The 15889-nt window shown below is 39.8% G+C and overlaps 1 protein-coding gene across 1 annotated transcript in view; it reads left to right on the top strand.

Annotated features, from left to right (window-relative positions):
* Nucleotides 1-629: 629 nt before the first annotated feature.
* PAPSS1 (3'-phosphoadenosine 5'-phosphosulfate synthase 1) overlaps nt 630-15889 on the top strand; it is a gene marked incomplete at its 5' end in the record, with an annotated part of 38504 nt that continues 23244 nt past the window's right edge. The window contains 5 exons of the mRNA XM_080343724.1: nt 630-689; nt 7548-7662; nt 10148-10383; nt 11727-11865; nt 13690-13808. Coding sequence (XP_080199850.1) covers nt 630-689; nt 7548-7662; nt 10148-10383; nt 11727-11865; nt 13690-13808 — 669 coding nt within the window. The remainder of the gene's footprint in view (nt 690-7547; nt 7663-10147; nt 10384-11726; nt 11866-13689; nt 13809-15889) is intronic.

Below are 15889 nucleotides of genomic sequence, written 5' to 3'. Positions count from 1 at the left end.
TTCAGATTCCCCCAGCGGAGAGGTAACTAAAATAAAACTTGCTCTTTGCAATGCACTCGTGGCCTCTGGCTCTTGTGCCGGGCCTGCGTATGTGTACACAGCCTTTCAGATCCCCAAGCCCGGCCGCTAGCCCAGGACCGGGGATCCTGCCTCCGGGTTCCCGCAGCCAGCTGAGTGATCCCGGCGGCGGGGGCGGCAGAACGGCCCCTTGGCGCTGCAGCCTCCTCCGTTCCCGAACGAGCGGGACCGCCTGTGCCATCCAAAGCGCCACACGCAAGCGATGGCACATCCACAAGGGCACCGTTACAGCGCAGGGTGGGTGGGAATAGCCGGCCCCGCCGCCCACCAGGGGCAGCAGCGGGCGGTGGCGGCGGAAGCTGCTGCGTCCCGCGGCGCCGCCTCCGCGGCCGCGCGTCACGGCGCACGCCGCTCTGTCCGCTCCCCGCTCCCCGGGCCCTCCCGCCGGCCGCGGCTCCTCCCTGCGCCACCTTTGGCCACGCCGCGGGCGGGGACGCGCACGGGGCGCAGCTCTCCAGAGGCAGCGGCTTCATCCGCGTCGAGCATCAGTGAGGAAGGCGCGTTCTTCTTCTCACCCTCTTCTTCCTCCTCCTCTCGCTGCCCCCGCGGCCATGGAGCTGCCCGAGAGCCAGTGCAAGAAAGTCAAGCTGAGCAACAGGGTGCCGAGCTGGGTGAGCGGCGAGCGCTGCGCCTGTGGGCAGATGGGCGTGCGGAGGGAGCGGGAGGAGCAGAGAGGGAGGGAAGCAGCGGCCGAGCTCGGTGGTGATGTGGCCATGGGCGGGGGGGTCCCTGCGCGGGGCGGCGGTTGCTGCGCGCGGGGCGGCGGTTGCTGCGCGCGGGGCGCCGCGAGCCGAGACCGTTAACGGCCCGGGCGCGCGGGCTCCCTGAGGGGAGCGCCGCTATGGAGCCCGGCCAGGGCGGCTCTGCAGGGGCGGCTGCGCCACGGACCGCCGTGCTGGCTCCAGTCGCTGCCCTCGGCAAGGCGGGGGCTGCCGGTGGGGAAGGGCGGGGAGCCCCTCCGGAGGGGACCGGGAGTCCGGGGATTTCACCCCTGCCTCGTCCGTCGTGAGCCCGCAGCTTGCAGCGGTTTGGAGGAAGGAAGAACGCGATGTACAATGTGGTCATTCATAAGCCCGGGCTGGCCGCAGACTGAGGTTCTTTGTATGGTGGGTGTTATGTGGAAAACTGTCGAGACAGGGCTTAAAAAAATCTAAGCAAAGCCTTCATTCTTGTTCGTAAAGGCGGGGGAAGATCGGTTTACAGCAAAGACCAAAATGCAGCCATTTAGAAGATGCATTACAGGCCTTTGAGAGCATTTGATACTTTTGATGATGCAAGACAAGTGAAAAAATAAAAGTATTATTTCTTTCAGAGAATGCTGAGCTGAAGCAGATGAGAGATAAGATCCAGAATACATTTGATGTGAAAGTAATAGTGAAAGGCAGTCTTTGAAGTCTTGCTTTCTTATACATGACGAATCTATTAAAGCAGGAGAAAAGTGTTTCACAGTTGCCTGAAAAACAGGGAAAATGGTATTGTACTAAAAAGCATTCAGTAGATGTTGTTCCTGTCCAAGCCTCTTCCATTATGTACAAGTTCAAGCTTGTTTATGTAACACAGTAATTGGTAAGTTACATTCTTTCAATTTCTATGAGGAAAAGGCGAAATCTGACATTACGCAGACAATTGAAATAGATCATGTGCAGCTGGGGGTAAGAAAGGGTATTCAAAAGTTACTCTGTATCATTTAATTTGTGAAAAACAAAGCCAAGATGGATTTGTCCAAACTGGGGAAATGGCATGTTTAAAAAAATTAACTGACATTAAGTGTTCGCTGAGTTCGGTTGAGGTTAGCGGCTCCCGTTGTGTTACGTGGCAAGCAGAGGAAGTCTTCTGCTTCTCCTTTTTTTTCTTCGCAAGACCTCAACTGAAATGCTCTTTATAACCCAGTAAGCTTCACTAGGGAAAAAAAATGCTGCTGATTCACAGGCTTCACAGACACATATTCTGGCTCTTCTGACTGCATCTATTCAGCTGAGAGCAAAGTCAAAGTGACCTATTATATCTTGATGGAATTGGCAGCCCTTAGGAAAGTAGGCAGAGCCTCATCTTCCAGCCTTTCTCTGGGCATCCAGCACTATTCAAAAGACGCCTCTGTCTGTGGAAATATATTCGCCAAGCCCACCTCTGAGCACAGCAAACTCCAAGTTACAGAGCAGCACACAACATAGCCACCAATACTGCCATTATAGTAGCCTGATAGGAAAGCTTGTGGAACACTTTATTTAGTGTAGCTCAAATTCCTAACGTGACTGAGGTGTTGCGTCATTTTACAGGTAACTCACAGTGAGAACTTGCTACAATTCTTGGATTTGAGAACATATTCAGCAGAGGCACTTCTGGCTTCGTTTTTGTCCATTTCCTCTGATGCCAGCCAGTTCACTCCAGCACTGGTGAATAAGCTGACTGCTTTTGGTCATGCTGTTACTCCAGGAGGTGGCAAGTGAAGATGCACTCCTTATACTATGGTTATCACTGAATTGCTTTTATCCACAGCACTGCAGAAGATTCTGGCTGCTTTCTGCTGCTATGATTTTTGGAAGTGTCCCAGCGTCAGAACATCTGGCAAAGATGAGCTACTCTGTGTAGGTGGCAAGAGAGCATGCATTTGGCAGATTGCGTGGTGCTACTTGCAGAGGTGTTTCGATGCCTTGTAGTATCAGTATCACTGTGGCAAACGATGTTCTGGAAGGCAGTTGTGAGGATAAAAGTAAGAATTTTTGTTGTAAGTGGGAGAAAATGTAACGCTGTAGGCTATGGCAGAGTATGAATTGTTGTTTTTTTTTTTAATAACTGTAAAACATCTTATTGTTCAGTTATAATTTCTGGGCTTGCCTTTCTTTCCCAAGCACAGTTGTCTAAATCAAAGCACAAATTTTTAAACCAGAATTTGAGAAAGTAGCACTTGGAAGGCATTCCTGGCAGATCTTTTGGTGAACATGTCCTGAAACCTCATCTAAATGTATGAATAAACAGACTCTCAGGTGACATACTGTTGTTTTAGCATCCATGGTAGTAGAATTTTTATGTTGTAATTATGTCTGTTCTCCTTGCTTTTGTTTGTATGTAGACAAAGAAAATGGGCAATGTTTGGTTTTCTAGAGTTGCTGTTTGGCTATTGAGGAGAGCAGTTCAGAAGGAAAAAGAAACCTATCGTTTGGCTATCAGTGTTGAAAAATAAATGTCATAAATATATATTGTTATCAGGGTAACCCTGGCTTGTAAGAGGCACATAGTAAGCAAGTTAGCAAATGGCCTAGGAAATACCTAAGATGACTGGGAAATGGGAAAAGCATTAAAGATAAGACTAATTTCAGAGGTGATGCTGAATGCGTTGCTATTGTTAGCTTACTGGGAGTTGTTTGCTTAGGGAATCAACACTGTCATCTTAGAGCAGAAGAATATAGAATTAGTCACAGCTTCTTGACTATATATGGTTTATACAGAAACCATGCCTGTTCTTTACACAGTTATTTCCTGATGCTTCCAACCTCAAAGCTGTCTTAAGTTGGTGCTGTAGCTTGGGGAGTCTCTGCTTGCCATTGGAAGCTCTACTTCCTACCCCAGAGGTCTTGCTTTGTGAAAAGTTAAACTTTGATGTAAGTTGGCTGTAGAAGCAAATGTTTCATTGTTGCTCTGAAGTAATGAAGAATAAATGCAATTTATGCCAGTATAGTGGTCTGTCCATTAGCTATGAAACAATTAAGCAATAGTATTTTATTTCTTCTGACTTTTGATCTTTGTGTTACAACTTGGGTTTGTTCTTCATCTAGATGTTTGATCTGAGTTCTTACATCAAAAGTGTGTGGCACTGATAGTCAGATTTGGCTTTGGCAAAAACAATATAGTTGCAACTGGGAAAACCATCAAGAATAAGATAAGAAAAAATATGGGTCAAGTCTATCTCAGCAAGTCTTTACACAGAGAAACTGACAGGGTTAGTATGTTGTTTTGGTCCCAAATTTCTTTATTCTGTTCCCTTGATTCTTAGATATCTATATTCATTTCCCTGGTCAGCTACCTGCAAATACATAAGGTTACCTTTATGCCAAAAAAAAGTAAGCCGCGGAGTCACTCGTGCTCTCTTACCATTACAGCTCTTCAGTTCACGTCTGGAAAAGGCTTGTTGCTTTAATACTCCCTTTTTTTATCTTCAGTACAAAGATATTCGCCTATTACAGCACTTCAGATTTCACATGAGAAACAAACTAGCATAGTGGGGGAGACAAAAGGAAGGATATGTCAGCCTTCCCAGCTGACATTACTGGTATAATGAAACACAGTGGACTGAACCATTGTTTCTATTTAACAAGGTGAGTAGGACAGAAAATATTAAAATGCAGTATTTGTGTAAGTAGTGCAGAAGCACTCAATGTTTAAAATGGGGTGGAAGAAATACTTCTGTGGGCAAGTCGGAGAGGGAATTTCTGATACTTGTAAAAAAAGCAGATAAATAGACCTTTGATATTAATGCCCTTTTTTCATTAGCCCCTTTGGAAAAATCTAGTATGTCTTTTCAGTAGTGACTATTACAGTGGATGTAATTAGGCTAAGATGTTTAAAATAGCTTTTTTTAAAGAGTACTTGCTCATCACATTGAGGTTTTCTGTTGTTCATTTTCTTATGTTTCATTTATTTTAACACTGATAATATGTGTCTCCAAGGTGAGCAATGCTTTCATATATTGTAAAAGGAAATGGCTGTTCGTTATTTCTGCTATCATTTTGAATGGCCATTTAATTTCATCAGTTGATACTCGACAAATTTTATGTACAGGAATTTGAAGGCTGCCCAAGTAATTTAAGAGCACAACCAATGTCAGCCCTCATTTCTGCTCCTGAGTATCTTCTGTAACACACCCATGTTTATAGTAAGCGTATGTATCAGGGATAGTAATTTAAAACTTCCATTGTTAAATGATTTAATGTTCAGCTTTTGTTGCTCAGTGGTGGTAGTGAATCATCTAGTAGCAAAGTGAACATGATTAGCAAATATTACTTTTTGTAGGAAGAGAGAATGACTTGCTAAATTATTAACTCTCTAGAGTACCTCTATAAAAAGCTGTTTTCTATTGGAAGATAAGGAGGATTTTGCTACTGCTTTTCCCAGGAGTACTATACTGAGCCGTCTTGTTTGTGTGCATGCACACATAACCAAAAGGTGTGGCTGCTGGGGATGGGTGTGTTTTTGAATGTGTCCAGACTGGGTACTTCAACCTTTAGTCTTTGGTGCCTGCTTCTGAAGTACAGATGGATTGCTGTCCCACCACTGAGCTTCCTGACTGCTCAGTTGCACTTGTGTGCCTTGTACACCAGCAATCTGTTGGCCTTCGCATTGCTGTGATTTGGCATCTCTGCTAATTCATTACTTGACGCTTTTTTTTTAAAGTTGTGTGTTTTTCATAATTTTAAGAATCCCTCTTCTCTGCTTCTTCAGGGTTTCATGTGTTTTGTGAGCCTAGTGCAACACTCTGAGTTTCATTTCTGCTTTGCTAGTTCTGAAAAACAAAGAAAACTGATATAACTTACTGAATACGCACTGAAAGAAGTCTCCTTGGATGAGACATTTGACCTCCAAAGTATTTGAGTCTGATAACAGACTCATTGCCAGGGGTCAAAAGCAAAGCATGTGTGTTTTTATGTTTTCATGTAAAAGAGCTTACTGAGACAGTGGCAAGGGAGCTGTGCTTTGAGACTCTCTTCTGTTTATTCAGTGCCTGGTACAATACAGTACAACTGGATTTAATGAGAAAGAATGTTGCTATTAATATATTCGTTTGAATTGCTGTGTATGTTCATTATGCACAGTATATCTTTCTTTTAATTGAAGGCTAAGCACTTAAATTCTTTTTGTTTTTAATTCCACAATTTATGCATTTGCTTGCTGAGATCGCCAGTTTGTAGTACATGAAATTGGCTCTACTGTAAGAAGAAAGGCTCCTTGACTTTTTTGACTCTTGGACTTCTGGTTTTAGTTAGCTGTATTACACTGACTTTATGTGTAAACCACAGGAGATGAATTATTTGAACGTAATATGAACAGCAAGTATAACTTCCTTTTATGTGGCTATAACCTTTTTGCATATAGTTTCTTATGGGTTTGTATTCAGTCTTCATAAAATTTTAGATGGACTATCACCACTGAATTATGGAGTTGCATTTAAAAACGTGAAGACTTGTTCCTGCCTTGAGTTTCTGTTTGTATTAACCATGAGCCCAGCTGTGTATAGTAGTGAGGACATAAAATCACACAAATTTATACCTTCCAACTAAGTAATAGATAAACTTTTGATGTGTTTTTCTACAGAAGACCAATGCAGTGGCAGTTCTTGAAGCCATAAGGAGTTACCATTTTTCTCTTAACCCTACATTGTGCTGTCTATCTAAAACTATGAACAGCTTTCTGCTGGTACACCATAGATGAATATCCTTCCTTCTTTCTTTTTTATTAGATGTCATGAGTGCATTACTTTCCAGGTAGCCCTCATACAATGATGAAAGAGAAGGTACTGCAAATATCTTGCAATATGTTTGTAAGCAAGAGAAGTCAAAGCAGCATTATGTATACCAATAATCCCTCCAACCTCACCTTTTTTTTTTTTGTTTTTAGGCCTTCTCTTCTGATTGTTAGTGCTCTGTCTGGTTATTTAAGGTGTTGATCTTTTATGAACAAAGTTGGTATAATTAGATACCGTTAAAGCTTAAGGGAATGCTGACACTTGATCTTCCTGTACCTTCCCTTGCCTTATATTATGAAAGGTGGTTGACAGCAGTGTCATCTTAATTAAGATATTTGTACAGCAGCTTGTTATGATGAATAAATAGTTTTAAGAAATTCTGTAACTGGCTCTGTTTTAATTAAAATTATATTACAAAAATCCCATTTTTTACATAAATTCTTTAATAAGTTGCTTAGAAATAGTGTTTTCTTTAAACACTCAGAATATATGATAACCGTCTCAATTCTGGAGACTGAAGATATCATAGGTAAAGGCAGAGATGTTTGGAGGTGTGTCTGCCGAACCGAAAGTTGGACAAGATGTGCATGGTTTGCAGTGAAAAGACCTCTTGAGTTAAAAATGAGCCAATATTTGGCTGCTTTATGACAAACCTTTATCTCAGGAACAGAGAATCTGTTTGAACTTCTTAGATTTAAATGACTTGAAGTCAAGTCTAGCAGCTCTAGCAGTTCATCTCTATTTTTGTAGTTGATTTTTCTTAACTAAGTTGTGTTTGAAAGTAGTAGTTGGCTAACCTGGCAGTCCCAGGTTTCACAGAAGGAGCACAAGGGATGTGATTTGCTATGGGTGGCTTTTCTAATTCCTTTGTGTCCTTTGATCTATGCTGCAGCTTTTGGATTATTATTTTTACTTCCATTCTTCTGTCTCAGTGCTTGTGAATAAGTTTTAGTATGCTTTCCCAGCTCACTCTTTCAGAAGTTAAAGACTTAATCAGCTTCTTCTTTTACAGGGAATGCAGAGGGCAACCAATGTTACCTATCAAGCTCATCATGTCAGTAGGAATAAGAGAGGACAAGTGGTAGGAACAAGAAGTGGTTTTCGTGGATGTACAGTCTGGTTAACAGGTAAAGTCACTGAGTTACTCTTCTGAAAAGCTACTTAGCTGTAGCTCCTTTTTTTCATGCAAAGTTGAATCCCTGTGGAATCTAAGAACTTCATGCAGTTTTCTTACTGTGTTTAGGTAGACTAGCAAGAAATTGCTCTAGGACAGGTAATAACTTGAGAATGCATTTTGTTCAGTGCTTTAGGACTATTGTGTATTTGTCCACTGCTTAATTCCAGGTGAGTTTTGGAGTGTATGTGGTTTTTTGTGTGTTTTTACCCATTCTGGCTCTTTCTACTGTTCTTTTTACCTTTTAACAGATGAAACCTAATTAAGAGGGGGTAATTAAATTCTGGAGCACAGCTTCATTTCATAACTATGAGAGGATTTGTTTGGTCTGTCTTACAAGATTCCTGGAAGCTTTAACATATTTCCTTTGGAGTTTTGTCTAGTTAAAACTGAAAATAAAAAATATAACAATGTGTTATTTAATTAGTTTGTAAACCATTAGAACATTTTGTATTGCAGTACGAAAGATCTTCACAGAGTATTAGAGAAACCTATTACATGAAGTAAAATTTGTTTCCACTAGTGTTCAAGTGTGTGAAAGGTAAAGCAGTAGTTGATAACAATTTGCTGAGAGCCATTCCAAACGCATTTGATACAATAGCTTGCTGTCATGTTATTTTGTAAAGAATGGAGCCCTTTATCGCCCTGTTTCTGTTACGTAGTTCCAGTCTTTGTCTCAATGCTTGAATGATCTGGTAGGTTGCTTTTCTAGTTCTCCTGGTAATTCATTAATGTCCTATTGAAAAAGGTCATGATAAAAATGTTTTCTCAGTTATCTGCACAGCAACATTTTCCAGTCATCATTCTTATTAAACAAATTAATCTTAATTTCCAATTTCTTTTTTTTTTTTTCTTTTTGTGATGAAGAAGGGTGGTGCTAGAATACAGAAAGGAAAGAAGGCTGTGAGGTAATAAGAAGAGCATGTCAGGGAGGCTAGGTTTTTGAAGATTTTTGAGCCCTTATTTTAGGGAGTGAAATGGACTGCACATATTGAAGTAAGCAATACTACCCATTCTAGAACCATGCAAACATGAGTCTTCAAAACTCTGCTAGGTTTTAGAATAAAAGCTGAAACAGTAGTATACTCCCTTCAGGATTCTTTCACCTCATCAGCAGTCGTGGGGTGGGAGTGTATAGAAAGTTATTTCAGGGATCACTTTTCATTTCTGAGATAGTATTTTTTTGAGGGCTACATTATAACAAATATCTTGTGCTGTTGAGTCAGAGGGTCCTAGTTAAAAAAAAAAACAACCCTGAGGAGTGTATAAAAAGTATGGAAAAGCATTACTTTCACATGTAAAATAATATGCAGCTTTAAAGTGTAAGTTATTTTAAAGGCTTGTCAGCTCAAAAGCTGTTTTTAAAATTCATTGTGTAACCTTACCTTTTGCATTTCATTACATGTCGGAGATTAAGTGATCTGTGAAGAGCTAGAACATTTGAGTGAATAGCAAGCTAGATGTAGGGACAAAAATGACAAGTCAAAGACTGCATCAAGGTAAATTATGAAGATGTTGAAATCTTAATTTGCACTGTCATGCCGATTTTCTAGGATGGGAGTGTGCTTAAGTGCTACCAAAAGAATGCTGTTCTGTTTCCAACCTTGCTTTCCTTCTTTTGCCTCACAAAAGCTGTAGTTCTTGCCCAGCCCAACCTTGAGATGATTCAATCAGTGAACTTAACACAGCCTTCCCCCAACACACACAAAGGGAAAAAAAGAAAAAGAAAAAAAGGAGGAGGAAAGGGAAAGATTAACGAACTGAGTTGGCTAACAGGCACCAGAGGTGGTAGAATAATACAGGTAAGATGGTGTGAGTGGAGAGAAGAGAGGGCAAGAGAGCAGGACATCAGCTTTTGGAAGCTGGTTCTGGCCTAAGTCATAACATTCAGCTTCATAATGTATAGCTGTTGCTCTTGTCAAAGTAGACAGGTAAGCATTGACTTGAGAAACTGGAGTTGTCTGAGAAACTGTAGGTAATTTTTATAGATGTTGATAGGTCATTAAGTCAGAAATCTTTTGAGATTCTGGAGTATGAGCCAAACCATACTGAACTCTGTGAGATGGATGGACAGAGAGGTATTGGCTTAATTTCCTAAGTAGGACTTGTCCTGGGTTACACATATTCTCATGTTTTCAGTAAACTGGTCTTCATCTTCTGGACATTAAATTGAGTGAAGGAGAAACCAGTCGAAGCTCTCAAGGCCAAAATCTTTTATCTGCTTTTAATTGCACACTTAACTTGGTGCCTTACTCTCTCTATACCTGTTGTTTATGTAAAAAGCACTTGGCTTAGATTGCAGGTAAGTGTCACCAAAAGGCATTGCTGCTGATGCCTGTCACTGTGGGTTTTTCATAGCAGCAGTGGTACCTGTATGATGATTTGCACTAGCTTCTTTCTAAGCTTATAATATGTATTTATATTATTGAATATTCTAGGTCTGTCTGGTGCTGGGAAGACTACAGTGAGCATGGCACTGGAGGAGTATTTAGTATGCCATGGCATTCCGTGCTACACACTGGATGGTGACAATATTCGCCAAGGCCTTAATAAGAATCTAGGTTTCACACCAGAAGATAGAGAAGAAAATGTTCGACGTATTGCTGAGGTTGCTAAACTGTTTGCAGATGCTGGTTTGGTGTGCATTACTAGTTTCATCTCTCCTTATACTCAGGTAAATGTGAAAACCCTCTAGATAAAGTGTAGTGAAAATACAAACTGTCACTCAGAATTTTAGTTATAGGTGCCCCTAGCTGAACTGAGCCAGAATCAAATGCATTCTTGTTAATTTTAATGACATTTGTGCATTTGTTCTTTCTAGAGATCATTACTCAAATTTCAGAAACATTCATCTTAAATATTAAAAAAAGTTTAGATTAGTCCTGTAACCGGAGCTGTCATTCAGTCTATTAGGCAGAATTATTAATCTAATGTTAGGAACAAACCCAAATTATCTTCCAAGAAAGACTCTTAAAATTCCAGTGTCTTCTTTGATCTATGTGGATTCCAGTACTTTATAAATATGAAGGTTAGGTATACACTTAACCTGAAGACTCAGTTAAATTGTTTTTAAAAGCAACTTTTCCTTCAGTGAATGAGTGGTGTGAGCTGTTATTTTACCAACTGGCTTAAGGAAAAGATGTTTTATTGCTTGTAGTTCTTTTAAAATTTATTTCATGCTGTGTATACAACATGACATTAGATAATATTGAAAATTAACCTAAATCCATGTTGACATTGTTTTGTGAATACATCTTTCATCTACATATGAGAACACGGATGGGAGACAAGGGAGGATATGGGAACACCATGTATCTTGAAGAATGACCCACGGTCTGTAGCTCAGATGTTTCACAGCATAGGAATGTGTTACTTTGTCAGTTGTAGTGGTACAAACAGTTCTTCTGATAATGATTTGGGGAATTCAAGATCCTGCAGGAAAAGCAGAAGTCTTTAGATATGAGGAAAAATGACCATATTTAGTAAGAGATGGTTTTAGTGGAATTTTTGAAAGTTTTTTGTTCTTTAAATGCGATTCACGGCTTGTTTCAGTGTTTGGCAAGCTATCCAAATAAAAGAATATTTGGAGTATACAAGTTTTGTCAGATTAACAAATTTAGAGAAATGTGGTGCACTGGAGAGCAGGGTAATCATATCAGGAGCAGCAGGTAGCACCTTCTCTGACTTTAGTGAGCTAGGCAGATTAGCTGCCGGGGATGTAACTCCCAAGATAGAGACAGGTATAGAAAATTCTGTACTCTGTGCCTGGGTTTGTTTGGGTATTTTTAGAATGTAAAATATCTCAGATATTGATGTCAGCTTTTACCATGTCATGAACTGTAGCTAAACTGATGTAGCTTGCAGGGCATCAGTTGATTCAATCATGTTTATATTTTCAAATTTTGAAAACTTGTTTACATTTTACTGTCAGCTTCTTTAAAATGAACTTTGAAAGCAGAAAGACAAAAACAATATGTGGGGTGTGATCTTATAGTGTTTTCCTTTGTTTCCTTTCAGGATCGCAATAATGCCAGACGAATTCATGAAGGGGCAAGTTTGCCTTTTTTTGAAGTATTTGTGGATGCTCCATTGCATGTCTGTGAGCAGAGAGATGTTAAAGGACTCTATAAGAAAGCCAGGGCTGGAGAAATTAAAGGTGAACCTAGACGTAGTCACATCTTTTCTACATAAGTGAAACATTCATGTAATTTGACTCCACCTGAGTGGTTGTGGTCAAGTCTGTCACTGTACCACCCTTAAAGGCAGCATAGAGTGCAGACAGGACCAAGCGGAAAATTGCCATCCTCTTTTAGCTTGTGCAACTGACTAGTTAAATGCATAGCGCAGTAAAAGGGCAAAACTGACTATCCTTACATCAAAAGGTCTATAAAGAATTGCATTAATAAGAGTTACTAACTTCTTCCAAGAAATAAAGCATGATCTTTCTGTAAAAACCATTAAGAATACTTCTGAAGAGACTAACTTTTGTTTTGAAATTAGTGTTCTATGCTAGTGCCCATGAAAATGACTTCCTATCACCAGCCTCAGATCGAGATTTAAGTACAGCCTGCAATAAAAAATGTTTAAATAGATGACAACTCATTGTAAGTATTGTTTCAAGTGCTTATTTGCTCTGTGTTATATTGTAGTTTGCAGAGGTTGACAACAGCAGTTTTTACCTGTATTAAGCAAAGCAGTTTTTACAGTAATAAGTTCCAGGGGCTGAGTTTGCAGATACTGTAATGACAAACTTGCCATTAATCCGAAGTCATATAAAATTCAAGAAATCTAAGATATTCCACATGACTGGTTGCTCGATACTTCTAGTACTACCAAACAGATCATGTAGTGACCAGGAATAAATAAGGCTGAACTGAGGTTTGCTCAGAATCGAAGCAGGAAAAGCGACTGTATCTTATGAGCTATCTGACATAGGAAAGATGAAAATGAAATGAACTTGCCTGTTCACAAGGAATGTCAGCAACTGTTATCTTTTTCTCTGGTGATGGTAATAGGGCACTTTCTTTGCCCCTTACTCCCACTTCTCCAGTAATCAGATACTTACAAAATATATGGGTTTTGGAACAGATATCAGCCTTTCTTTATCACATGGGGCACTGCAGCAACTGATCTTTTTCTTAGATGGGGAATTAAGCTACCGATTTTGAGAGTACTGAAGTCTGAAGTGAAAAACCTGAGTTTTAACAATTGCATTTGCGATTGTAGAGGGTGCAGATGTTCAGTTGCTGTATCTCAGCTGAAATTTCTGCTGCAGATCTGACTTGTAGTGCTTACATGCTTTGCCTTTGGGCTTGAGTTTTTTCCTTCTTGTTTATGCATGCCTAGTCAGAATCTCCTCTAGAGGTTTCAAAGCAGATTGCTAGCTAAGTAGGCCAGAACAAGTGTTACTGGTAGCTTGTGCAGTCTGTAACAACAGCTATAACATATATAACTATATAAACGCACACGTCTACTGTACATTTACAGCTATCTTAAGGGGGAGTATATTATTTAAGCTAATGTAATAGCTGTTGGAATTCCTTACTCTTCAGAGTACTGTTTTGTGGCATGAGTGTATATTTACATGTAGGCTGTTCAATCCGCATCAGGCTTTGTGTTAAAAAACAAAACTGAAACAACAATCACAGCTGATAATAGACAGCTGATGGATGGCTAATTCTGGGTTGATGTGCGCAGTTCTGCCAGTGCTCCTTTTTCATAGTATAAATCAAATAACTTAATCAACAAAAATAAGGTAGGTATGTACTGCAGGATGAAGTTTGATGTAGTCATATAGTAGGATTAGCAGATGGTCTGATAAAGAACTGTTGATTTCCCTAAGAAATCCTGTATTAAAGAAGCAAAAACTGTGCTCTTGCCTGTTGCGTTGGTTTATATCTAGAAAAATGTCTGTGAACAATGCTAAAATGGAGCCATCTTTTGGAAAAGTCACTTAAGATTTTTGTCTTATGCTCTGTAGGTTTTACTGGGATTGACTCTGAGTATGAAAAACCAGAATCCCCAGAGCTTGTGCTGAAAACTGATTCCTGTGATGTGAATGATTGTATACAACAAGTTGTGGAACTTCTTCAAGAGAGGGTGAGCAGAAATGCACATATGTTGTAATAACTTTTTTCAAAGCATTTGTACCTACAATCCAAACGTATTAGCTGGGAAAAGCAGAGACAATTTTTAAGAGTTTAAACACTTGCACATCTTTAAATTCTAGGTTTTAAATTTATTTTATTATATGTTTCCTTTTTAAACCTGAACATTGATTTCTAAGTGAAAGAAGATTTGGACAGGTGGAAAATTAATTTATATTATTGTAACTGGAAGGGAGAGAACGCTGGCTCAGTTATTACAGAACCAGTGATGAATGTGGACTTAAAAATTGGTTGCTAGCGTTTCTAAGTCTGAAACTTTGTACTTTGTCTCTAAAGCATACAAATATATGCTGCACATGTGAGGAAACTGGCAAGCAGTTACACAGTAATTAAAGCTGACTTTAGGTAGGAGCTGCTGTGGTTGTATCTGGTTTCTATTGTTACCACTGTTATTCTTGTGCTAGTAAAAGTAATCTTGCAGTTGTGTAATAAGGAGTTCAGGAAGCTGATCTTGATATGGCTGAGTTGAGTTAATGGTCTGCCAAGGTAGGTTTCTTTCTACACCATCCCTTTTGAAGCCTCCAGGCCTTGTCCTGTTGGCTGATAAGTGGATTCGGCTCATTACCCAACCTAAAAAACCGGAACAAACAAACAAAAACAAAAGAAAAGAAATCCCCAAACCAAAAAACTTGGAAAGAAACAAACAAAAAAACCCCTAAAAAGCCACCCACACTAAACAGAATGACAGAGAACCCAAAACTTACTAGAAGTGAAGGCAGCAATGAGAGGGCTTTATCCTCTTGAAGCAGTACCCCCAGAATTTGCTAATCTTTGTATAGAAGAAACATGTCTCCTTACATCCTTATCTATAGTCAATAGGTGGTGGGATGACGTCTCAGACAATTGTTTTGATTTAGATACTCTTAGCAGACAGTTATTAATGATTTTTGTGAGATAGATGTTCTGGAAGTTTAGGGTATAGGCAGTAGCTTGAGTAAAGGTCTACCAGTTGTTAAAGTTGGTACAAGCAAAAGACATTCTCACGTAGCTAGCCAGCATGGAGTTGATTTTAATCCTCCATGCCAGTACAGCTCTGAAGAGATTCAGTCTCTTGTATCTAAATTTTCAAGAAAACTCTGTTAATAGATCACTGCTTGCTCAAGGTTGCTCAGGAGATAAGACAGGGCAGAAAACCACAGCAGAATTTTAGGTTTTTACCCTAATACTCATCTGAATATTTTTTGGAAGAGAAAAGGAGAGAGCTGTGTAGGAGTCCTGCCACTGGGAGGTGGCGGTTTCTGACTGTGGGAGGCTCTGCACCTCCTGCTCAGAACAATTCAGTATGTTTCGTAATTGTGGAAACCAATGTCACATGTGCCAAGATAGTGATTCCCCAAGTCTTGCATTAGTACACTTGGTACACAGTGCTGAATGCTGGTTCCTGGCCAGTCAGCTTTGCTCTGTCCTTTGCTTAAGGCACATTTTAGCACTATTTTTTCTTTCTTTGTAGGCAACAGTATCATGAATGTCAAGATATCTTACTCAGAATATATTTTGTGTAGGTTTCCTTTAACTGGAATAAGCTCTGTCTATGTTCTTTAATAATCTATTTTGATTAGTGAAGAAAAAGACTGTAAACCAGTAGCATTAAAAATAATTCAGGACGTTTATTTTGTTTCAAAGCTGTAAAAAACTTTGGGAAGAAGTCTGCTCAAAGTATTGTTAATCCTTGAATTTCAAGACCTGGTTTTATACTAATTTAGACAATAATGGCAGTAAGGAGAAGACAGCTGGAACTGTGTAAATGTGTTTTGAGATAGATAGGTATACCCACATATTTATTAAACAAGAATTTGAAATGTTCTGTATAGGTGGTGGATTTCTTTGCCGCTTAGAATTTTTCATAATATTTGAAAAGAACTCTGAAACAAATTTATCTGTCATTTCCAAAAACATGTTCAATCCTTTATGGAAGAGAAAGGGAGGTAACCACACAGAAATATGACTAATAAGCAGCTATTGAATCTGAAAAGTTCTTGTGTGGTATAACTTTGAGTGTCACCTGGTTTGGTT

This window comes from Nesoenas mayeri (assembly GCF_963082525.1).
Source record: "Nesoenas mayeri genome assembly, chromosome: 4".
NCBI lineage: Eukaryota > Metazoa > Chordata > Aves > Columbiformes > Columbidae > Nesoenas > Nesoenas mayeri.
The sequence above is the reverse complement of the archived record's forward strand: the minus strand, read 5'-3'. Positions and strand labels throughout refer to the sequence as shown.